This window comes from Electrophorus electricus, chromosome 8, assembly GCF_013358815.1.
Source record: "Electrophorus electricus isolate fEleEle1 chromosome 8, fEleEle1.pri, whole genome shotgun sequence".
Classification (NCBI taxonomy): domain Eukaryota; kingdom Metazoa; phylum Chordata; class Actinopteri; order Gymnotiformes; family Gymnotidae; genus Electrophorus; species Electrophorus electricus.
This window is the reverse complement of record NC_049542.1, coordinates 25,892,902-25,917,563: the sequence shown is the minus strand read 5'-3', so window position 1 is coordinate 25,917,563 and position 24,662 is coordinate 25,892,902. Positions and strand designations below refer to the sequence as shown.

The 24,662-nt window shown below is 41.5% G+C and overlaps 3 protein-coding genes across 11 annotated transcripts in view; all 3 read left to right on the top strand.

Moving 5' to 3' along the window:
- Positions 1-2,832, top strand: part of thap7 (THAP domain containing 7) — a 7,076-nt gene extending 4,244 nt beyond the window's left edge. For both annotated transcript variants that reach the window (XM_027030569.2, XM_027030567.2), the window contains 3 exons: positions 269-424; positions 748-861; positions 1,114-2,832. In XM_027030569.2, coding sequence (XP_026886370.2) covers positions 269-424; positions 748-861; positions 1,114-2,710 — 1,867 coding nt within the window. In that variant the 3' untranslated portion in view covers positions 2,711-2,832. The remainder of the gene's footprint in view (positions 1-268; positions 425-747; positions 862-1,113) is intronic.
- Positions 2,833-3,169: 337 nt separating this feature from the next.
- Positions 3,170-15,221, top strand: LOC113590441 (transcription intermediary factor 1-beta-like). Of its 8 annotated transcripts, none has more exons than XM_027030584.2 (20): positions 4,382-5,369; positions 5,471-5,575; positions 5,999-6,162; positions 6,438-6,538; positions 7,207-7,327; positions 7,501-7,615; positions 7,846-7,962; positions 8,491-8,605; positions 9,969-10,115; positions 10,387-10,501; positions 10,599-11,815; positions 11,965-12,054; positions 12,220-12,271; positions 12,596-12,626; positions 12,831-12,969; positions 13,146-13,321; positions 13,499-13,607; positions 13,914-13,982; positions 14,092-14,235; positions 14,923-15,221. In XM_027030584.2, exons 3-20 carry the CDS (start codon positions 6,003-6,005, stop codon positions 15,061-15,063), a joined length of 3,159 nt encoding a protein of 1,052 aa, XP_026886385.2. In that variant the 5' UTR covers positions 4,382-5,369; positions 5,471-5,575; positions 5,999-6,002; the 3' UTR covers positions 15,064-15,221. The 8 variants fall into 8 exon arrangements, with proteins under 8 accessions (XP_026886383.2, XP_026886385.2, XP_026886384.2 ...); XM_027030583.2 differs by having other exon boundaries at positions 5,986-6,162; XM_027030582.2 differs by lacking the exon at positions 4,382-5,369 and adding an exon at positions 3,170-3,895 and having other exon boundaries at positions 5,471-6,162.
- A 607-nt stretch (positions 15,222-15,828) lies between these two features.
- On the top strand, positions 15,829-17,425 carry zgc:64022 (uncharacterized protein LOC393336 homolog). Its single transcript, XM_035529367.1, has 4 exons — positions 15,829-15,990; positions 16,126-16,179; positions 16,297-16,373; positions 16,468-17,425. The coding sequence occupies exons 1-4, from the start codon at positions 15,876-15,878 to the stop codon at positions 16,882-16,884; spliced, it is 663 nt and encodes a 220-aa protein (XP_035385260.1). The 5' UTR covers positions 15,829-15,875; the 3' UTR covers positions 16,885-17,425.
- The last annotated feature ends 7,237 nt before the right edge of the window (positions 17,426-24,662 follow it).

Sequence of the window (24,662 nt, the reverse complement as noted above, 5' to 3'; positions counted from 1 at the left end):
GTAAGTAGGGTCCATTAATACACAAACACAAATGACCTGGACATTTATAATGAAATGCCAAAGGTTAAGGAAAAAGAACTTGATATGTAAGTACTTGTAAATATACCATTTATGTATTATGCATTTTATGACTCCTTCCTGAATGCATAAATGCATGTAAATGCTCATAATACATTTGTTTTTATTTATTAAAGAAATTAAAATTAAAGAATTTTAACTTCTAATCTCTTTGAGTAATAAAGCAGTGAGTTTTCTGGTATTTTGACAGATTGCCAAAGAGAGGTAACCCACGCCGCACTACCTGGATTCTAAATTCGCGCCGCAAAGGTCCCGAGGGCAAAGGGCAATGGGAGCCCCAGAGTGACTACATCTACTTCTGCTCCAAGCATTTCACCCCCGACAGCTTCGAACTCTCAGGTGTCAGGTCCGTCTTGCTGGTGAACCGAAGCCATTTTCCTACAGTGCACACGCTGTCTTAATCTGAGCATATGTTAATAAACATTTTTTCAAGGGTCTGGTTACTGTGAGAGTTTAGCACATAACACCAGAAATTTCAGCATGTGAACACAAAATACTTTGTGTTTTGTATCGTAGTAAAGAAATGCAAATGCGATGTCTAGTTGTTTGTTTTTACATACTTAACAGCTCGCTTGGCCCATTTACTGCAGCCAGTTGCAGAAATATGTACTGCAGAACACTCAGGATGAAGGTCTTGCTGTCTTTTCTTCTGCACTTTCCTGATACCAGTGGCTATCACAGACTGAAAGACGACGCCGTCCCCACAGTGGTGGACAACCCGCATCAAAGAGGCAAAGTATCCAGGGGAAGAGGCAGGCCACGGAATGTAGAAAGACAGAAAAGGTACATCACACACATAAACACACTTCATGCTCCATTTAGCAAAACCATTTAGCAGTTATACATATCCTATGTTATATACATGCTAAAGTTTAGCTCTTGTAAAATAGATTTTTAATCTCAATGAGAACTGATCCTGATTAAATAAAGGTTAATAATAATAATAATAATGTGCTGGTGACCTTTACATGTTGCTGTGTGTGAGGAAAATGTTACACTTTACACTTACTTTTTTCTGAACATTTTTCTTAACAGGGCCAGTATTGATAAAGAGAGATCAGAGAGCAAAGATGTCCCAGTCAAAGCAGGCTTTGTCCAGAACAGAATTAGCGGGGAACGAGCCGAGAGTTCCAAGACAGCCGATCAGGAGCAAGAAAATGAGCAAGCTCTGCCCCTGCCTTTGTCTGTGGATGTTCAAACTCCTAGTAAGAAATCATCAAATGATCCAGCAGCAGACTGCCACCCTAATCTGCCTTCTCCGCGCCCTCCATCTCCTTCCTGCTACATGAGACGTCTCCCCCCACCTCCCGGTTTCTACCTGGCCAAAGAGCACAGCTACGCCCAGCTCTGCCCTCTGCTGTGGCGCAAACGTTACAACAAGGCCATTGACAACTTGGAAAAGGCGCTGCGTTTGCTTAGTGCCGCGCGGCGTCGTGAGAACCGCCTGCGGCTCACACTGCTCCACCTCCGCGAGAGCAGAATTAGGAGCACTTTATCGCAACTTCAGGACAGTGGAAAGAGGAGGGAGCAACGAGGAGGGCATGGGGGTCTGCACCCCTGGCCTCCTCAGAGTGGCAAGGCAGCTAGAGAAGACAGGAGCATCAGTCCTGAAGGGCAGGAGGAGAGTGAGATGGAGAGCACACCTGAGGACGTGGAGCTCTTTACTGAGGAGGGCTGGAGAAGACCGGCGCACATAACAAGAGAAAGGGTCACCACCGAGGAAGAGGAGGGATGCTGTTTTTATTGTGGACGAGGAAGAGAGGATGAGGAATCTGCAGACACCAGGGAGGGAGGGGGCATGTGCAGAGCCACTGAGATGCAAGGGGACCTTGGCAGTTACAAACCCAGTCAAATCCAGCAAGGCAGAAGCGGTAGAAGTAGGATACCGAGTACATTCAGAGATCGGCAGGTCGAGAGCACAAGGAATGACATCACTGTGGAGGCGAAGGACTGTTTCTTCTACTACTGCGAAGATGATCCAAGTGAGGAGCAAACAAAGGCGGACCCCATGGAGCCATGTCCACAGCAACAGAGCCCGGACCCAGAAGCTTCTCTGGAGCTTTGTGGGAAGCCCGTGCAGCAGGTCTCCCTGCTGCCCCATCAGACCGAAATGCTCCTACAGATGCTCGCGGTACCGGGACCTCCACAGGCTACAGCGGCCTTGCCAGAGGCCACGTCCACACTCCGACTGCAGGAGCTGCACGTCCTGCAGCCAAGCACAGGCCTTCAGCTGGGATTCCTCCTTCCAGACACAGCCACGAGGGAAGGGAGCACGAGGCAGGGTGAGCAAGAAGGGGGAAATCGTGTCTACTGGGTGCAGGAAAGGACAGACAGCCGTGTACTCCTAGTACCTGAAGCTGCTGAAAGCAGGGAGAGGAATGGGGTGGGTGGGGGCAACACTGTTCAGAATGTGGAAAGCCATTCAATGTTGGTGGCAGAAGATGGCTTCCAGCAAAGGGGCAGTGAAGATGGGTGTGGTCTGATGGGGCTGAGACATATCGAGATGAGAGATGGTCAGCTTGGCCAGCAGTCAAACCTGAGAACCACTGTGCCGAGTGGAGATGTGAGACAGAGGCTGAAAGAACATCTGGAGGGGTTTCAGCTGCAGTTAAGCAGTGAGTTTATTGACTGAACAAGTTAAACCACAACAAGTTGCGAATAGTATTATTTTTGTTTTTCTCAACTGTGAAGTGATATGGCTGTTTTTTTTTCCTGAAAATAAAATTTGTGAAGATAAATTATATAATTTCCTCCATCTGTCATTGGCACTGAATACCTTCCTGTGTCTTCAAAGTATTGAGTTTTTCATACTGTGAGTACACAATATGTATGCATGTTTCATGTGTATATCTAAGCAAACTTTAAAAAACCCACAAACAACCGCCTCTTAATAATAATAATTTGAATGAGCAGACATTTATACTTAAATCATTTTGGTAAAGTTACCTTTGTAATTTATTTATTTTAATTAATTATTTTATGATACATTTACAATTGTAAAAAGGAAACAAATGTGAAGTATGCAGACTTTTTTCAGAATAAAAAAATGTAAACTAAAAAACATTAATTATATATCAAACATACTAATTAATAACATAAGAGCCTGTGTAAATAATATGTAGTCTGTGTTAAATAGGCTATTTTACACAGGCTCTCAGTCGAACTGTATTGTAATGTGTGGAAGCAAATAATTAAGATGTATCTGTCCCTTCATCAGTAAAAGTTATTCAGAAGTCAGAACCAAAGGTCATATGAATATAAACAAAATAAAAAGGTCCATTCAAAGATTTTTAATATTAAATGAAAGCATAATAATACTCCAATCTGCCTTTAATAATAATACTTTTACACAACTGTACGTTGTTGAGGATAGTTTACAAATTAAAACACACCAACAGGTAAATAACACTAACCTTTCCATTATATTACATCTTTTTTTTTGACAATTTCAAATATCTGAGAAAAACATTTCAGAAAGCAGATGATTTTTAGTCTAAAAAAGTAGATATGGTAGCAAATGTCTTGATATGCTATGGCTTTCAAAAATGCTATATCACCTATATATGCTATATCAAGCAGTAGAAATATCATAGACCTCCTTAAGCAGCCCACAGTAAACTAGATCAGAAAAAACAACAACACATGAACGGTCGCTTCCCACGACATCAAAGCAGCCGGTCCGCTGGAGGACGTGGAGAAAGACTGACCGCTTTCTGCTGTGGACACGTCAGGCCTGACCTCTCCGGCCCACGCATGCCAGTACTCGCGCTCCGCAAAGTACGCGTCCTTGCATTGGGAGCGCGTGACTCCACGAAGCGTATCCGCAAGTTTCATAATCTTATTGTTTTAAATGTTTAGACGCCGTATAATGTTTACTTTTTTTAAAAAATATCTACTTCCCTCAATGCTGAGTACAGTGATATCAGGCTTTCCGACTATCGTGTGTCCTGGGCGCAGTGACGCTAATGCGATACGGCAAAGGCGCCGCTTGACACGGCGAGTCGGTTCACTTAATTGGTGGACTCGAGGCTTTTCTCCAATTTTTGGTTTTCTCTGCTTCGTCAATAAAGCGAAGCAGAAAAATCACTAAACGTACCGAGTCTTTTAAAAATGGCGCCCACAGCGAACAACAAATATGACGTGGGCATGACGATACGTCTGAGCCCGAAACGTCAACATGGCGTTTTCTTTATTCTAGGGTTACAGCAATTTTGCTCACAGGTCAGCGCGTTTTAAGCCCTTACGCTTGATAAAATCACTGCAACGCACGACTTCTGGTGGCTTATTGCTTTATGCCATCATTCGTGTTATAGTGTGCGTTTTCGTATAAAACGACAACAAAATACAGGAATGCTTAATTTTATTACGAGTTATTATTAACAATATTAACAATAAACACTTTTTTCCGCCAGGTAATGTAGTTTAACAAGCTTTTGTTTGAAAGCAACACAAGGGGAAATATCAGTCTATCAAGTGGCACTGATATTGAATCAAGTCATGAGGCGGTGCCTAAATCGAGCACTTTACGACGGCTTCAAACACTGCTCAGCCAGTCTGATTTTAGGACGGGAACGATCTGTTTTATAAAGTGGCTTTTGAGAGATCGAAGCAAATGAAACAACTGATTCTGACAAATGTAGGATATTTTTAAAAACGTTAGAAAAACATTACAACAGTGACATCTGATGGAAAGTCGGTGCTTCTGCTTTGTGCATGACAAAAAGAGCTTTTCGTGATATTGTTAAGAAATATTTCCGCACCAGATATTATTCCTGTTTGACCCATAATTATAAAATGATACACGTATGCTTGTTTAACTGAGTCAAATGTGAAATATTATTCCATTTAAGTTTTCATTTATTAAGGAACTATATGTTCATGCTATCGTCTATGTATGATAATCATGCATCATCAGAGAACAGGATGATGGCTTTGTATTTTTAAATTAATAATAACTTATCCCATAATGTTGTGTTTTATTTGTTGCTTCTGATATGTGACTTGCAATTTATGCACATCGCGTTCCATCACTTTTTTAAAGTTTGTCAGGGTGTGGTAAATCGGGTGAGGTCACGTTGATAATTGGCATAGATTTTGGGATCAGAGAGAAAGATTATCCAATTCCTATTTGGGTGTGCTTTGGATCCAAAACATACTCGACACAGATCAACACTCTGGACTTCTTTTCGTAAACCAAAACGCGGAAAACCTATGAAACGTTTTTGAAGCGGTATGACGTTAAACCTTTTGCTCCGAAGCAATGTGCTTGAGATGACTATATGCCACAACTGGTATAAGAACACTTTCAAACATTAATTTAGGTACATTGATTTAAAAGATGGGTAAATAAGTGCTATGGAGTTTTTTTCCCTTTACGTTTTATCTTATTCAGTTTTGCACTACCAGCAAAAAGGACCGAGCTAAACAGGGGACTACATCGCGGGTCAACACGGGGAACTCGGTAGCCATTTCCCACTACGAAGCTAACTGCGGCACGGTACGACTAAAAACGACTACCTAGCTAGCATAAGTGACCTTGCCTTCTACTGTAGTTTAGTCTTTTACTTATAATAAACCAGCAATGAAATGCAAGTATATAGTACACGTATAACTTTGAACAATTAAAATAAGTTTATGTTGCAGTGGTAAATTAGGAGGCATTACTGAATAAATGTCTCTCCTACATATATACCTATAGCCAGTTGGAAGTTGACTTTACCAGCCATTGCAAGGGCATGTGTTTTAAAGGACTAAACCAAACATTGGTGCAACATACAGAAACATACGTTTTGCAGAAGGCTTGATTTACAATGACAATTTAAATATTCTAAAATGTTGAAAACCTTAAAAGATTTTTATACAATATATCGTTCGTTGCTTGCATGTTGTCTGTGCGTTTGCGCCAAGGAACTGATTCCAGGACAATGATGTCGCCACCTCAGAGGAGCCCATCTTCCTCGGTGAAGGACTCGGAGAGTTGTGTCTCATGCGGTTTGAAGTTGTGTTCGGCCCCTAGTCCTCAACTGTTACCGTGCCTGCATTCACTGTGCAGAGATTGTTTTACACTTCCAGATAAGATTACAGGTTAGATAATGATCCAAAGATTACCTTTTGTTTCAATACCATTAATAATCTGAGTTGCATCAAAACTAGGCTACTGGAAATTCCACCAACATTTTTCAACCAAACCATATTATGAGTGTTTCATTTTGGAGTGTGTCAAAATGGACTGGTGTATTTTTTTCAGTCTTTTCATGTGTATTTGACAAGGCTGGGCAGTCTACTTTCAAGATAGCTAGTGTGGTTTCTATTAGTTCATGTTTCTAATATATGAGTATTTTTAATCTTGCTTTTCAAAGGTCCAGAATGCCCTGTTTGTCAAGAGAAATACAAACTCCAGGATGTCGTCAGTAACCTTGTGTGTGGTGAGTCCTCTTCTGTTCCCAAAGAAGGCATCAAGGTGAGTGCACTTCCTCCACCCCGGTGTTAGTTTGCTGAGTTTCTGCACCCCGGTGTTTGTTGGCTGAGATCCTGCAACCCTGGTATTTGTTGGCTGAGTTCCTTTAACCCTGGTGTTTTTTGGCTGAGTTCCTGCAACCCTGGTGTTTTTTGGCTGAGTTCCTGCAACCCTGGTGTTTTTTGGCTGAGTTCCTGCAACCCCGGTATTTGATTGCAGAGTTCTATCTGGCCTCAGACAAATGCACAGCATGTGACTTTGTGTTTACTTTGAACTGATTAACTTTCTTGTATGATCACTGGGAGAAGGAACTTCACAAGACTTTACAGAACTGTTCAATGATTGGGGCCTGATTGGGGCCTGACATACTTCATTGGTGATTAATATGAGGGTTGCGAATTATAACGGCCAAATAAACAAATTACTTGAATTTGTCTTTCAAAATGGTGCTTAAATTGTATACATTTTAAAGAGGTCATTTTTGCTTGTTGCCAAGTTAATACCACCTAAGCATCTGGGTAATCCCTTCGGTTTACAGAGGTCATGAACTGAAATCAACTAATAATTTAATTGGTGACACTGCAGCTTCGAATGATCTTTGGTTCATTCTCTAAATTTATCATTGCTAACATGCTAATATGCTGTATAAAACAAAGATCCTCTCCCCCCAGTGTGGGGGTTGTGAAGACTCTTCGGTTACTGGCTGGTGTGAAGGTCTGTGTGCTGTTTGTGTAGCAGCACACAAGAGAGTCAAAGTGGCCTGTCAACATAATGTCCATGCGATATCTCCGGGTATGTCTGTGCACGTTACAGTGACATACTTAATAAAACTACTTGTTTTTTTTGGACTTATCAAGTAACTGCTTGTATATAGATTCAATACATAGTAAACATATATTATGCAGTGTATATATAATGTTGATGATATATTTCTTTTTTTCTTTTCATGTATACCATTCCTGTAGATTTTCCACATCCTGTTGTTTGTCCCATTCATAAGAAGACCCAGGTCAACACTTACTGTCTGACCTGTGACCAGCTAACATGTAGACACTGTCCACCCTTTCATCACAGCCACATGTATGACCACAGATTTGCTTTATTTATTTACTTATTTATTCCTGTTTACTCTTCTCTCATTATTATTTGCCCATAGTTAAGGATGACCAAATAGGGGTTATTTACCAAGTTAAAGCATGAATGATTATTTTAATTTAGTGGAAGAAGACACAGGGTCCAGTTTGGGGTCTACTTTGTCTTTAGTTCCTGGTGAGGGAGCCACCCTTCCACCTGGTGTAATGTTGTTGTAGGCTGCAGGATATCCCTGGAGCGGTGCGTCATCAGAGGACGCAGGTCCGCCGGATGGTCCGGAAGGTCCACTACAAGAAGCTGGCGGCTCAGAAGTGTCTGAGCGACCTGGGTGACAGGTTGTTCCACATTCAATGTCATATTTCTTGGTGACACAAACCATCAGGGCCTCATGGCATTAACCCTGCAGTTTGCTAAGTTTAGATGCCACAACTGCTGTATCTTGAATTGTGGGGTTCTTGGTGTAATTTCTGTGCTCAACATGCATGAGTAAATGAGACATCTGGTTCAGTGAATCTGTTTAATCTTCCTGGTTGTGGATGTGGAAAACACAAACCCCTGCATTTGAATGGGTTTTCAGAACTGGGATTGAGCACTACAGTATAAATTGCAGTTGATATGAGTATAAGTTTAGCATACGTAATTAAGTTGTAGTGTGTAGTCTCTCTGGAAGTATTAATGGTGGCATTACTACACAGCCAATTGTGAGAAATATGTTCAACACTGTTTAACACAACCACATGTGACCTCACAGCCCCTGTTGTTGGCCAGTCGAGAGCGCCTGGAATACCGTGTTTGGACCTCTGTGTTGTCCCCATAAAAGCAGCTGTGTGATGCGTTAATCAAGACTTTCCCTTCTGTTTTAGACTGTCTGACCTGGAGGAGCTTGAAATGAATGTGAGACTGCAGGTGACGAAGACTGTGGTCAGCCTCTGCAAAGTCATCGTCAAGAAAGCAGCCAAACTCCTTAAAGAGATGGAGGTAGAAGACACAGTGCCATTAAGCAGTGGGGAAAAGTGGTAGGGGAAAAGTAAGCCGCCAGTCAGGTCTGACAGTGCTGATGGCAATCCAGCCTTCAAGCCCTGGGAATCGGCATTTGTCAAGTGGCTATGTGACTCAGCCCTAGTTTAAGCATAGAGCATGAATGTGAAGCTCTGGACCTCTTTTACTAAGTGTGGTTGTTTTCTTTGAGTAACATCTGCTTTTAAATCAATCACGTGAAAGCAAGCTGAAGGTCTTGTTGTAAAATGTGTAAAGATTCTAATGTGGAAATTGTGAAGATTTGGTTATTAACCTAAACCAGAGTGAATTCCAGGCTGAAATCAATTCACGTGCGAGTATACTGTCGTGACAAAAGGAGGTGAAAAAGGAATCCAGTATGATGAAGAAAAATAATATTTTCTTTATTCACAATCAGTTCATTAGCCCAGAGAGTCTTTGAAAAGATCTCTTCTGGTGTGTGTTTGTTTTTTTGCCTTTTTAAAGGCTAGTTTGTGCTTACAGCAAGCAAAAAGCCATAATGACCATCAGTGTGACCATGTTAGTAGTGTCCTTTGGCTGTTACTAAGAGACAGATGCCAACAGCCGAATGGCTGTTCCTAAGCCTGATTTAGGAATGCCACCAGAAACTAGGATGGGTCTCTCGTTGCATTCCTAAGCCAGGCTGAGCCAGGCACAGAGAGAGAAGCTAGCTATAAACACCTTGAGTAAACCCCATATTGCTTTAAGTGGGAGAACTTGTATACACAGACACATTCAGAGGAGTGAGAACACAATAGGAAACACTAAACATTTACTCATCTGTGTTTTAACAAAGTCAACGTCATTCAACCGTGTTCTATATTGTATAATTATTTCTGACTGTTGCTATACATTCATGAAGGGTGGGGGGCATTTGCATTTTCAAAGCACTAACATTATAATTAATGGTGAGAGCGCCAGAGTGCACACATCTCTCACCCTGGAACAGGAGATGTCCTGCGAGTGAAGAGAGGCAGACAGTAAATAGGAAAAAGAGGAGGGCAGATCCAAAGCTTTCTAGAATATTTCTAGAACCGTGTTGCTGCTTGTCTGTGTTCAGCTACTTGTGATTTTAAGCACGCTGTGAGAAACAAGGCAGGCAAATTTAGAGAGGCCCAGTATGTGTTGGTGATGAAAGCACATATCCACTGGCAGGGAGAATCTTTTACCTCATTTTGCCTTCAGAGTGCATTGTTTTGTTTGTTTTTCAAGCTTCTTGTTTAGTTATTAAAAACATAATAGGGATGACTGCTTTTAGTCGTATAGTAGGGTCTTGGTTTGCTGTACCTGATCTGGATTAAATCAGTTAGTTTTTTTGTTTCAGGATCTGTGTGAGAAGGAAAGAGAGAAGCTTGTAGACCAAAAGGCAAAGATCCAGCATCTACAGAAGAAACAGGAGCACGTGTTGGCCTTCGCAGATAAAGCTCTGGGCTCCCAGGACCGCACGGTTCTGCTGTCCTGCAAAAGACAGGTAGCTGGAAACAGCATAGCAAATTGTGAGTCTTTGGGTTGCCAATAAATTTGGAAGCTCTGTGTGTCATCATGCAGTGCAGTGGTAGCTTAATGGTTAAGGTACTTGACTAGTAATCAGAAGGTTGCTAGTTCAAGTTGCCACTGTTGGACCCCTGATCAAGACCCTAAATTGCTCAAGTTGTGTTCAGTCGTAATTGTAAGTTGCTTTGGATAAATGTCAGATAAATGATGTAAATTTAAGTTGTGGGTCTGTGAACATTTACCCTCAGATTCACCATCAGCTTCAGCACCTCCTAGAGCAAAACGTCTTTTCCATACCTACTGTGATGGAGCTCAAATTCCAGTGCAATTTGGCTACTGTTAAGAAAGCACTCAAAGCCTTTGGTAAGGATTATACACTTTTTCTAGCATTACTATGTTTTTTAAATATGTTTTATAAGGTTTTTGGTGTGTTGGTTCTTATATTGTTGTTTTTTTGTAGGGTGTATTGTGGCCTGTGAAGTACCATCAGCCTCTTACCAAAATCCCTCCCCCAGTAAGAACACAACCGATTCTTTACCTCACTCAGTCAGCCTACCACAGTCCCACAGGCCACATCATTTTCCTGAAGCCACTCCTCCTTCTCCTAAAACCTCCAATCCCCCAATCCGTGCTCGTCTCCGCTTGGCCTCTTCTGGCCAGTATTCTAAGTACCCCAAGATGAAGCGGCCATGGTCCTACCACCCCTACCACCCCAGCGACAGCACCCAACCTTCCCAGGCCACCGACAAATCTCTCATGCCAAAAAAGGTTTCCCTTCCATCCAGCAGCACTGCTGCATCACAACTGATTCCACATGCCGCTTCGTTCCTTTGTGCTTCCGCACCTGCACAACCGACTCCCTCTGCAACTCCGCTGGCAGTAGCCTCTGACCCCACCCAGACATCTTATGGAAAAAACACCAATAGTCCTTCTGTAGGCTCTCACCAAAACAATAGCTGCTTAGATGGGGATCTGTTGAAGCAAACTGGCGATCTTTCACCTGCTGAACCTAGTTTTAGTCCTTTGCGTGTTTTGCAAACTACAGCTGACTCTACATGTCTTAGTGTGCCCCCTAATGGCAGTGTGAGGAGTGGGGAAGAAATGGAGCCCACATTGACTGTGCCTGATGCACCCATCAGGGACCTGCTAATCAGTGAAGGCACCAGCCCAGTCCTTATCCAGGCAACGCAGGACAGAGGACTGATGGTTGGTCACACTGTCAGAGAGTTGGAATTTACCACAAGCCCAGACTGCCACTGTTTCCCTCCAGAAAGTTCATCAGCCAAAGTGCTTTTGAACAGCTCTGCAGATGCACCAAATTCTAACAGGCTCGAGGAACAGTACAGCTCTGTTTCTGCAGGTTTTCCACAGTTTTGTATAAAGAGTAGCCCTTCTACTGCACCCTCACAACCAAACATTATCTTGTCAGGAAGTGACATCAAAAGGTTTGAAGCCAACAGTTGCATACTAGCTGCTCAGAGCCCATCTACTGCTGTCTGTCAGCCACAGCACACCAGTCAGCATGAGAATGCTGTGGTCAGTCTGCACCCAGGCATCAATGTCCTACAGGAAAGTGAGGAGTCTCTTGAGGACAGTTTAAAAACAACGTGTGTGACATCAACGCTAACAAAGGACAACATTCACTCTCTCTCAGCCGACCATGTCAAGTTACCAAAGGTAACTGAAGTCAACACTGAGGTCAAGCACAACCAGGAAAAGAATAATAATATTAATAGTAATACTATAATAATAATAATAATAATTCTATGACTTGTGAAGCTGAATTAAATTACTTGCAGATCAAAATTGTACAAAACTCAACCTAGACAGGTGTCCCTGTTAAAGAAGAAAAGGTCAATACAGATGTCGGCCTGGCGGTTCCAGACTTGGTGGACAGCTACTGCTTTCCTGTAGAGGTAACAGCAATGGACAGTGCCCCCTAGAGTTTTTGAGGTGGTTTAGCGTTGACTTAATGTGAGGAGGTCATTTGGACATAAATAACACGGACAGGTTCTTTTGTTCCTTTTCAAAACTGTTACATTTTGTACATTTTTGTATCTTTTCTCACTTTATTTCTATAGGAGGAAGATGAGGAGAATGTTACAGCTTTATTAAAGATCAGAAATAATGAAGGTGATGAAATTTAGTTTTGTTGTTTTTGTTTACTCCATGATATGTAATGAGACTGAGTAAATCTGTCTGAAATGGTACATTTATAGAAAGTCAAAATTATTTTAACCTGGTTTTATTCTAAGTGAGTTTGTGCAGGTTCTTTTCTGCATATGAATGTTTTCACAGTATTGTTTAAATGTGTGAATTGCTCAGTGAAAGACTGCATACTATAAAACTAACTAGGACCAGCTCTTGGGCTACCAAGACACTAGCTAGGTTTTTTTTCTCATATGGATTTGCTCAAGTCAATTATTTGTATATATTTTTTTAACTTTTTGTATTCAGGCAATCTTGTAGTTCTGGAGCCACTGGGGAGGTGAGAGTATTGGTCTCATTGTGACCATTTGTTTAATAGTAATTATTGATATTTATTTGGTTATTTGGTCCATTTGTTTCCCATTCTATAAAGTGATGTGTTTATGCATGTTTGCATTTCTTTCGTGTCGGGTATAAATGCACACATTTGTGCTTGTGTAAGGACTGATGTCTCTTCATTTGCATTTTACTGCGATTCCTGCAGGGATTGGCTGCCTGATGTGACAGTCTGCCGTTTGTCCATTCCTGATTATGCATTGTGTTCTCCCGCCCCTGTATTGCGTGTCTTGCCAAGAGAGGGAAGCAATGATTTCCAGCTTGGTGTGATCCAGGAGGCTGAACAGGTACACAGCCCCTCCTCACTGTCTGGATGAGTGCATGGATGAACGAACTTCCTTGTCCTCACCATAGCAATAAAAACAAACTATTTTCGTGCCCACTCCCACCTTATATAAAGTTTCAGTAAATAAATAAGCAAGCTACATTATTTCAGTGCTACTTTTGTGGATCTCCATTTCAGTCTCCTGCACTGCACCCCACTCTTATTGCTGGGTGCCCAGACATCTCATGCCTCCTGTTGGCCAACCGGCTGAACTGCGCTGCATGCAAGCTCCCTGGCATACTTGTCCAGTGCTGCATGTGCCGCAGATCTTTCCACAGAGAATGTCACATACCGCCAGTGACCAGCTTAATCGAGTACGTCACCCATACCTATAAGTTTTAATCCTTTTATAGCATCGCGTTGTTTTTTTTTTCAATCTAATCTCTCATACTTAGCTTCTCACCTTTTTCAAAGTTTTTACTTTATTTTCATTATTTCTCTGTGGTTTTCACCGTATATTTTGCATACTCTATACTTCTCTACTCATACAGTGCTAAGCAGTGGCAGTGTTTGCTGTGCAGAGATCCGTCTAATACTGAAAACCTTGAGTTGTACCCAGAATGCAATGGCCTCCCGAATCTCAGCATGCCTGATCAGAGGGTGAGGGCTCATTCTGAACGCAGTCTGGGCCTTTTGTAAACTTTTGCACTGTTTTACTTCACATAGCATTCAAAGGGCTAGTACACTAGGTGTTGGGTCTTCTGGGGCAGTGGTTGCTCAGTGGTTAAGGAACTTGACTAGTAATCAGAAGGTTGCCAGTTCAAGTCCTGAACAAGAGCCTTAACCCTCAATTACAAAGTTGTTTTCAGTCATAATTGTAAGTCGCTTTGGATAAAAGTGTCAGCTATATGCTGTAAATATATTGCCATGTTTAATTGTATTTTTCACATTATTCTTCACACACAGAAATGTGAATATCTCCTACTCACTCTCACTTGTAATAAGCAAAGCTCAACACTCTACAGATCAGTTAAGGTAAGCAACAGGTACACACACACACACACACACACACACACACATAACAGGATAAATAGAATGTTTGATACCAAATGCAGAGCTTTTTGCCCTCTTTTGCTACGTTCAGATGTCCTCTCTCACTGACCACTACATCGATGTGACTCTGGTCCGAGGGCGTCTTCTGCGCAAACTAACACCACCCTACCGCACGCCTGCCGAGTTTGTTAGCGATGTCTGGCTTCTCCTCAGCACTCTGCTCCAGTCCTCCCAGGTACCTCCAGCGCTGGGTGTGGAGTCCAGTTTATATACATCATGTTCATCTTCTTGGTTTACAAGAGGCCACTCCTGGTTGAATGCTGTATGTGGTAACTGTACGGCTTGTGTTCTGTCCATCATGGTCACCTTTTTTGTGTTTTTTTTTTGTTTGTTTTTTTTTTGTTTTTTGGCCACATGAATGATCAGCACGTATGCGGTAGGTCAAGTGGGGTGTCTGAAGTTGATGCAAAAACTTGCAATGTTAATGCATTTCCGTCTGTGCCGTCATTCTGTAACCACCACCCCCACATTATAAATGGCCCATTTGCCAGCATTTTAGACTCCCTGCAGAGTTCCATTGGCATTCAAATGCCCGTAGAACTGTGTGTGCATAGTTGTATGTATGCTCTTACATAAACAAGAGTCTGAGATGAGCTCTGTGTACTGACTGCCACACAGTCCTCAGTAAGGACACGCAGTATTGTTTTGGTTTTTAATCTCACTGCTGGCTGTTTTAGAAATGGCAATTTGTACAGTAAACAATAACTGTGGATGAAGGCTTAATATTTTAGGCATTGGTGCTACAATATTATCAGTTATAACACTAACACAAATGTTTTTGCTTTACTTAATTTGGCAACATGCTCCACGGTGATGTTCACTCCTATTTTTTTTTTGTGTACCTCTACCATCTGACCACTAGGAGGCGCAACATGTGAAGGGGCTTCAGAGGTTATTCTCTAAAGCACTGCGCCGCGTGTTTGGCCAGAGTCTTCACCCGTCCCTCCTCAAGGATCCGTTCCGACGAGAAAGGGAGCGAATAGCAACTGAGGGAAATGCGTGAATTCCCAGAAAAAGAACGTTTAAATGCATAACTTTTTTGTACGAATGTTTGAGGGGTTTTTTAAACTTTTATTACTTTATGATCACGTGTGATGGGTGGAATGGGCTTTATTTCTGATCGATTTTTTTCACTTAAATAAACTGCTTACAAATATGTTATCAGACCAGTCTGAAATTGTTTATATTTGTCAACTCTCTCAGTGATGGATCAGCTTTGTTTCTAAGGCAGAAAAAAAAAGTCGTTTTTTATCTCACAGATATTTGCATGCGCGTATAATTTTGTACATTTACTGTTACCAAATTCCAAGCATCTCCAAAGCACAGTGCCGTTCAGATTTACTGGTCGGGAAAAACAGGTTCGGACCTGCCTCAGATTCTCGGATCAATGGCTCTGTTGCGCTTATCATTTAAACAAACCCTTAACGACTCGCTAAAGGTCGCTTCCCATTCATGTGCAATTTCAGCCCATTTACAACATTTTCTCTATTGTCTGCATTACAAGCTGCTTCTTAATGGAATTAATAGACTAGTTCAGTTAAATATGTAAACAGGCTCACATTACATCAAATTGTTGAAATATATATGTGTGTGTGTGTGTGTGTGTGTGTGTGTGTGTCGCCCCATTATAATGTCACTGTTAATTGCTGACGAAGGTAGGCGGTGGTTCCCCCTGCCCGCAACGTGAGTAGGAACCCGCCCACACACACACACACGGCATCTATAAATCTGTCGCGCCGTCGGGTGTTAGTTAGCGGGTCCGTTCTGCGCGGTGCTGTTCTGGATCTCACACACACACCCCTACGTCCTTCACAAATGGTTGTCCAGGTGAATTCTCGAACTCGCCAAAGCAGCAAAGCGATGGACGGAAACCAGCAGAAAGTGGAGGCCAATGTTGTGCTACTTGGAGCCGAAAATGTCGGAAAGTCAGGTGAGTTCCAGTTCACCCCGTATGCTCGTTTTTCAGTAGCTGTTATCCGAGTTGGGATTTTCCTATTTATAGTCTTGTGTAGAAAACATGCATTTTGGACATGCAACTAAAATCTTTTTTCCCCCTGGTCTTTAGCACTTGTAGTGCGTTTCCTGACTAGAAGATTCATTGGCGAATACGGCGACATAGGTAAGTAGAGCGCAAACAGGCGATCTGCGTGTTCTCGAGTCTGGAAACCTATATCTTTTATTTGTGTATATTTAAAAAGAAAAACGTATTTACTGACCGGTTCGTTTAACTTAACAGAGTCCATATACAGCCACTGTGACAAGATTGACGGTCGTGATGTTTGCTTCAACATCTGGGACTCGTTTTGTCCACAGGTAAGAATCGCTTTTGCATATGCACACTAATATATCGTTTCACTATGCTCGTAGTGGAGTTCATCTAATCATTCTGTCCACGTCTGTCTTGCAGAATGGAAAAGAAGCGGGACACATCAGCGATAGGCAGCTTCAGTGGGCAGACGGCTTTATTTTAGTGTACAGCATCTGTGACCGAGAGAGTTTCAAGGTAGCGCGGCAACAGGTGCAACGTCTCCGACAAGCAAAGGCTAAATTATCCAGCACAGCTCCAGTTATCATCGTGGGGAATAAGAGAGACCTCCAACACCGGCGAGCGGTGTCCAGCGAAGAAGGGCGGCTTCTTGCGCTCTCCGCGGACTGTGGATTTTTTGAAATATCCGCTGCTGAGACGTACCACGGTGTGCTGATGGTATTTCACGAACTGCTCGACCTTATACGCGAGGCAAGAGCGCTCAAGAAGGGTGCTGCCGGACTCAAAGGGATTGTGAGGAGCATGTCCGCGGTTTTTGGGAGGAAGCGGACGGAGTAAGAACATTTTTCTTTCCGAAAGAAGAATTATTTGCTACCCTTTTAAGAATCCATATTGGACCAAGACTGTGTGGAGGGGACACGGTTGATCTTTACGCCTGTACGGTTGTATTTGGATGTTCCACCAATGTTCGACTTCAGATGTTTTGGGGAGACGCATGCGGTGTTTTGAACCATGAGACTAGTGTGTTAATGTGTCTTTCAAATTAAGATACACATTCATACTGACTGAGGAGGCTTTTCAAAAATGTTTCTTTTTTGACTATGCAAAATAATTGCTCTCAGACATACTTGGTAATAACTGTGACAGAAGTAGGAGCTTTAGTTAGAAACTCTTGATTTATCAACGTATAGGCCTATGGGTAGTTCCATCTCTTAAAATTTTAATATTCTTTAGAAACTCAGGACATATTGATTCAGACAGGCTCAAAACTGTTGCCTTCAAACTGCTTTGAACAAGAGGACCTCACTTAAATCTTTTTTTTTTTTTTTTTTACCTGCCAGGTACTAATTGTTGTATATCAATAGTTGAGGTGTGTGTGTGTGTGTGTGTGTATGTATGTATGTATGTATGTATGTATGTATGTATGTATGTATGTATATGTATATATATGTATGTATGTATTTATATATATATATATATATATATATATATATATATATATATATATATATATATAAACTTTTATAATAAAAAATGAAATGGAATATGACTTGGGTGTTTTTATTATTAAAAGAAAAATATCTATACCACATTCCATACATTGAAAAGTACAAACTTTGTGCTCAGAGAAAATTAGGCATGCTACCTTCAACATTACAGACACACTGCACAAAACATTCCCTTCCCAAAGCTTTGTCTCAGTGAGGAAATGTTCAATTACATGGTTGATGACAATTAATCGAATAAGGCACAGCTGTTAAAGAATGAACCTGATTCTTTAGGGTAAGGTGCACCTCCTTATTGATAAATGTTTGTAACATTACATGGCAACCCTGTGTTTTTAACATGTGTAAGCTAGAGAACACAAAGGAGGAATCTCCTACAACTCAAATGCTCATGTTTAATCACTTGTCTTTTCTGGATATCTCTTCTTCACTACACACCACCATCACCAGCTTCAAATCCCTTGCAGCCATCTCACACACACACATACATACAAACAAACAAACATTCACTGACCATATATGAATTTTGGTATTGTATTTAGCTGGCCCAATCAATGCATTCTAATGAGCTGCAGGTGTCATTTCAGTTAGAGAGTATCAGAAGAAGAGGGGGTATGGAAATAAATAAAATAAAATGAAATAATGAGAGCAGACATTCACGCTGCTGTATTATCAGGGAATAATCAAATAATGAAACCGTTTTGATGATTTTTCTCAGTAAAGATGCTTAACTAATGACAAGACGAGGGCACACCTGCTGGGTGTCTGTTTTGCTAACAGCTTGTGTTTATGCAGCCCAACCTTTAATTTAAAGCTCCAGTGTGTGTGTTTATGTAGATATACAGTAAGTCCTATCATACCTCAGAGAATGGGAGTTTAGAAATTATTTCTCATGAATATTGTGTCAAACCAAGAAGCAGAGTGTGAAAAAAAGATGAGAGAGCAGAATCCTCTGAGCATAACCCTCACACTGTGGAGACGTGGGCCTGGGCTTCATTGGCACAGAAATGGCCACGGAAACCCTTGTTGCTATGCTACAAGAAGCTCAGTACGCTTCGTCATTCTTTAATGACATCACCAGAGACCACCATCAACAGATAACCTCATTGACACACACACACACATCTGAATTCCATCCACATTCCTCCCACGTTCACCATCCTCTCCAGGGTGTCACATACACCACAGAGCAAAATGATTTAAACCATTAAACCATGGAGGCAGAAATAACGTCATTTGCCAGGATCCATAATTGGTTTATGTTGAACCTTGCATTTTATTGTATTTTATGTATTTATTGTATTGTGTGTGAGTGTGTTTGTGTGTGTGTGTGTGTGTGTGTGTGTGTTACATTGGAGATTGTTTGACCCAATGGTTCAGTAATTATACCACATCATTGTTCCTGAGGCTTAGTGCAAACAATGTTCGGTATTTGCTTCAAATTAATATGATGAAAAAGCCATTATTGCAAGAAAAAGGAGGAGAGAAAGTGTGTGTGCATGTGAGAGAGAGAGAGAGAGAGAGAGAGAGAGACTGGGAAGAAACTTCTCATTAAGCACAGAAATGTCATGCTTGTTCCCCTCTACGGCTCAGGGAGCAGAACTGCTATAATGCTTCTTTTTTTTATTTCAGCAAGATCCCAAATGCCTGCATTTTGCCTCTCTCCTTCTCTCACCACCACCCCCCATCACTCACACACGTCAGAATGTCACATGATGCAGAACACGTCCGTCTGTAAGGTCTAGGAGAGCTGTACGTGGAAAGCAACACACACAGTCCAGAATTAAGACAAATGATGTGAACGTTACGGTAGCCTCAAATGAGACATGGAGAGGAAAACGTGGATATTGGATTAAGAGGTCTGATCTAATCAGTCCGAGGAGATGGCCCAGTGAAATCAGACTGAGGTGTGTACCTGTCCTCATATTAGATAAAGCTACTTGACTCTCAGCTGCAAATTGTTGTTCTATTCCCCATTAGTGGGCAAGATGGAAAGATCAGGAAGGAGACTCTGAGCTGAACATAGTAACCACAGTCTCTCACCCTTAAACTGACTATGAACACTTCTAGCTGACTACCTTGCTTTAACATAATTATCTGCTGGTATGATCAATAAACTTGGGTTAGCACAGATGTTCAGGGGCTGGTAATGAAAGATCTACCTGAGAAGCACATCTAGTACACTGAAAGCCATCTAAAAGTTACAGTGGGGGTCCTACAGGTAGCACAGCTGGAGATGGAGATCACTGGGGGTCATTTCTGTCCATGAATGATATTGCCAAACATGTCAAACATGTGCACAAACCATCTGGTACATTTGGTTATTGTGTTGGTAACCCTTTTTATTTTGTGTAACATAAATGAACACAGACTTGTATCTGCTTATTAATTTAATAAAGAGTATGAAAAGCTTCAAGCCACAACCCAAGGTTTATTTTTCTATGTTTAATATGCAAGTAAGAGCTTTCTGTAAATGTCACTTGAGGAACTGGTGTACGTGCAGCTTAATGTGTACACCTCTCCTCCTAACTCTCATCTCTATCTCTCTCCCTCCTTCCCTCACTTTCTTTCCCTCTCTCTCTCTCCTCTCAGGCTCTCCACCCCTCTCTGTCTCTCTTTCTTTCTTTCTTTCTTTCTTTCTCTCTCTCTCTTTCTCTCATATGTCAGTGCATACCCTAAAACAAATATACTGTAAGATGTTTTTTGAATTCTAAAAGTATCTGTTTGAGAATTAAAGCATAAAGCATAAATGAGGTTATTACAGTCACTCAGTCTTGGTCTAGTAGCTTCTTTCATTTTTCAGGTTTGCAATCAGCTGCAGTGGAAAAGCAGCTCAGTGGTTAAGGTGCTTGACTTGTAATTGGAAGGTTGCTGGTTCAAGTCCCACCATTGCCAAGTTGCCAATGTTGGGCCCATGAACAAGACCCTTACCCCTCAATTACTCAAGTTGTACTCAGTGTCAGGTAAATGTTATCTGTCCCTACATTTGCACAGCGCCTGCTAGTTAGACCTCTGCTCTTGAACTGTTGATTGTAACCAGGACATCCTCCTCAGCCTTTAACATCATTATAAGTATCACCAATGCCTGCTGGAGCTCCAGATGAAGTTCTGTCTGATATCCATCATAGAAATCTAAAATGGACTGAGGATAGTGTTCTTTGTGAGACTTCACTGATCTCAGAGCAAAAGGAAACTGTGGAAGGAGTTTTGACTCCACTGCCTACAGTATCTCAGGAGCACCACCAGTGGGACCATGGTGTTATGGATGACTCTGGTGCTGACACTTTGGTAAGAGGTGTTGTTTGGTGTCTAGGCATTTAACATCTATAATCCACAATTTGACGTACATGGTTGGGTCACAGTATATGTTATTGGAATCACTACTATTCAAATAAAGTCCTGTACTTCCTTTCTGGTGTACTTACTTTCTGAAATATCTGCAATATCAAGAATATGGCAGCTCATAATGATGTAAAAATGCTCAAGAGTGTGTTCACAGTGGCAGCAGTGGTATTGATGATGGTATTGATGGTAATGATGGTGGTACTGATGGTGGTATTAATGGTGGTGTCGGTACTGGTGGTGATGGTGGTATTGGTAGTGATAATGATGGTAGTGATTGTGGTATGGGTACTGTAGTGATGGTGGTATTGATGGTAGTGATGGTGGTACTGATTGTGGTATTAATGGTGGTATTGGTACTGGTGATGATGGTGGTATTGATGGTGGTATTGATAGTGTTAGTGATGGTGGTACTGATGGCGGTATTGATGGTGGTATTGGTACTGTAGTGATGGTAGTATTGATGGTGATATTGATAGTGTTAGTGATGGTGGTACTGATGGTGGTATTGGTGGCATTGGTACTGGTAGTGATGGTGGTATTGGTAGTGATGGTGGTACTGATAGTGTTAGTGATGGTTGTGATAGAGGTATTGATGGTGATAATGATGGTGGTATTGATGGTGGTATTGGTACTGGTAGTGATGGTGGTATTGGTAGTGGTAATGATGGTGGTAGTGATGGTGGTATTTGTACTGGTATTGATGGTGGTATTGATGGTGGTACTGATAGTGGTAGTTATGGCAGTGATAATGGTAGTGAAGGTGACAGTAACAGTAACAGTGACAGTAACAGTAATGGTACTTATACTGGTAGTAACTGGTAGTGATAGTGGCAGTGATTATAGCAATGATGGGGTAATGATAATGATGGTGATACAAACAGTGCTAGTGGAAGGGATAGTAGCAGTAACAATTGCAGTGATAATGGTATTGCCTGTAGACCATCATGGTGGGAGGGAGTTCAGGACTAAGTTAAGATACTGGAGGTAAGTCTTTTGGTGTTGGATCATTTTCTGAGTATATAAGACCCCAAGCAGAGTGCTTAATAATTAAACACAATTTAAGCTCTCAGGAATGCAACTGTAACTCTAACTACACAAACAGGAAAACCTTTGAACAGAAACTTGACCCCCACCACCACCACCCGCACTCACACTGCATGACGTCACATATCGCATGTGTGCACACACACAAACACACACCTTTACTTATTTAAACAAAACAGACTTTACTCCAGCCCATGCATTTGTATTATGATTTATGCTTATGTGAATTCTAACTACTGTATCTGCAATATAGTTTATATAAGAGAGATAAGAGTGCCCTGAAGGCTCCGTCCTTTGGTTTGCCATGCAGGGGGTTGAGTTTTGATTGTGAGTTTGACTTTGAGATGAATGACCAACCTGAAAAGACTTCCCATAACTCTGAGGCCCTCCCTGGACAGCTGTGCAATGCAGGAGTGCATTGCACATATTATTAACCTCAGACAGCGCAGTAAGAGCCACGTCGACTGCAAAGGTGAACCAAAGCGAGACCCCCTCCGGACCCCCTGCAGAGGCAGAAGCACAGAGACCTAAGTGCACAGTAAATATTAACCAGTCAATAATAGTTATGATCTTAAGACAGACCCACTCACATGGCACAGTGGCACCAAACTCTGAGGCAGCATTTAGCTGAAACCCAAACAGTAGAAATAAAATGTCTTCTACAAGGCTGAGACAAGAGAGAGTGAGAGAGACTTAGGGAGAGAGAAAGAGAAAGAGACAGGTAACGAGACAGGTAACGAGACAGGTAACGAGACCAGTAGAAAGACAGGTAACGAGACAGGTAAGGAGACAGGTAGAAAGACAGGTAACGAGACAGGTAACGAGACAGGTAGAAAGACAGGTAGAGGTAGAGGGGAAAATAGAGTGAAAGTGAGAGAAAAAAGAAAATAAATAAAGAGAGCTTTGGGAATAAGTTTTTAGACAGGCATTTTTGGCATTCCAGCGGGCAACCAGGTCCCCTGCTGGACTAAATTCCTCAAATACTTCACCTATGATACCACCCAGGGCGAGTCACTGGGGCAGAGCGGCACTCCTCATTGGCTCCCCATTTTGGCATTAATATATATTAATATATATATTAATAGGTTTCAGCACCAGTATTTGCATTAAGATATATGTAAGTATATTACAAGTTTCTTAATATGTATAATTCATATAATTTATAGAAACGATCAGAGCTCATGCACAATAAGTCTAATATCAAATACTTATACTTAAAGCTGGCGTGAGCCCACCACTGATACCACCATCAAGTTCAGTATGAAAGGAACAATCACATGTATCAGACACACAGAGAAAGGGGACAGCAGTTCTGAGAGGGCACACCTGTCTAGGGCTTTACCTGCTAGGTCTGCTGAAAGCACCAGTTTTCCACTCGATGCAAGCCACGTGGGAGATGACTGCCATCACTGTGTCATCAGGTTCAATGCTGGTACATGTCACTAATACCCAGCACACACTTCACATCCAAAATGTTTGACAGTGTCACATGACCTAGCTCATATGTTTCTGCTGCTACACTGGAATTTGTCTCTTTGCATATCCCTAACTCTTCTCCAAGATGTTTTCACAAACAGATACACATGTACATGAAAGGAGGTTGAGGTCAGATTGTTATATGTAACCCCTGGGGCAGTTAATAGTTATGCTCTTCCGTCTGCTGACTCATTCTGCTCATCCTGGGATTTTAACTCACAACTTACTGGTGACAGGCATGTCTCAGTAACTTTAGTACAGTCATTCATTACTCAGATGTGATAGACTTAAGAAATTAATTTTAATAATCCAGATTTACGCACTCTGGCAATATTATATTTACAACACATGCATAAAATAGGAATTTATCTTACTTTAGAATATGGCTTTTAAATGGAGTGGCATAAAAATAAAAAGTAATTAGAATATGTTACTAAGATTCCGTAATCCTTTAGTTTATAGTACTCCAGAACATGGATTTCTGTAAATCTGGATTTAAGCAATGCAGTACATCTGCAATGTAATGAGATCTTCCCAACATTGTTGTGTTCCGAGTTAATATGTACTTCTTTATCCAGACTTCATTATACAGACTTTAGTCACAAGAAAACGTACCATAGCTACTGGAGCAGTCTTACAAACAAATAACCCGGTGGATAAGACTGGATGAAGTTGAAAAAGAATGGCTAAGAGTCTGGGGACTAGGGGTTGTGAAGTGTTGGAAAGGATGACATGAACTACAATAGTCATAATGATGATGACATGAACTACAGTACCCATAATAATGATGACATTAACTACAGTACCCATAATGAGGGTGACATGAAATATTGTACCATAATGGTGATGACATGAACTACAGTACCATAATGGTGATGGCATGAAGCAGTACCATAATGCTGATGACATGGACTACAGTACCTATAATAATGGTGACATTAACTACAGTACCCATAATGAGGGTGACATGAACTATTGTACCATAATGGTGATGACATGAATTACAGTACCATAATGGTGATGACATGAAATACAATACCCATAGTATTGATGACATTACTTACAATGCCATAATGATAATGACATGAACTACAGTACCCATAATGGTGATGACATGAACTACAATACCCATAATGAGGGTGACATGAACTACATTACCAGAATGCTGATGACATGAACTACAATACCATAATGGTGATGACATGAATTACAGTACCAGAATGCTGCTGACATGGACTACAGTAC

Coding starts and splice junctions, on each gene's coding strand:
- LOC113590441 (XM_027030582.2), top strand. CDS start 5,961: ATGTTGTCTGTGCGTTTGCGCCAAGGAACTGATTCCAGGACAATGATG. Junction 6,539..7,206: donor TTCCCAAAGAAGGCATCAAG/GTGAGTGCACTT, acceptor CTCTCCCCCCAG/TGTGGGGGTTGTGAAGACTC. Junction 7,616..7,845: donor CCCTTTCATCACAGCCACAT/GTATGACCACAG, acceptor ATGTTGTTGTAG/GCTGCAGGATATCCCTGGAG.
- zgc:64022 (XM_035529367.1), top strand. CDS start 15,876: ATGGTTGTCCAGGTGAATTCTCGAACTCGCCAAAGCAGCAAAGCGATG. Junction 16,180..16,296: donor TGGCGAATACGGCGACATAG/GTAAGTAGAGCG, acceptor TTAACTTAACAG/AGTCCATATACAGCCACTGT. Junction 16,374..16,467: donor GGGACTCGTTTTGTCCACAG/GTAAGAATCGCT, acceptor TCTGTCTTGCAG/AATGGAAAAGAAGCGGGACA.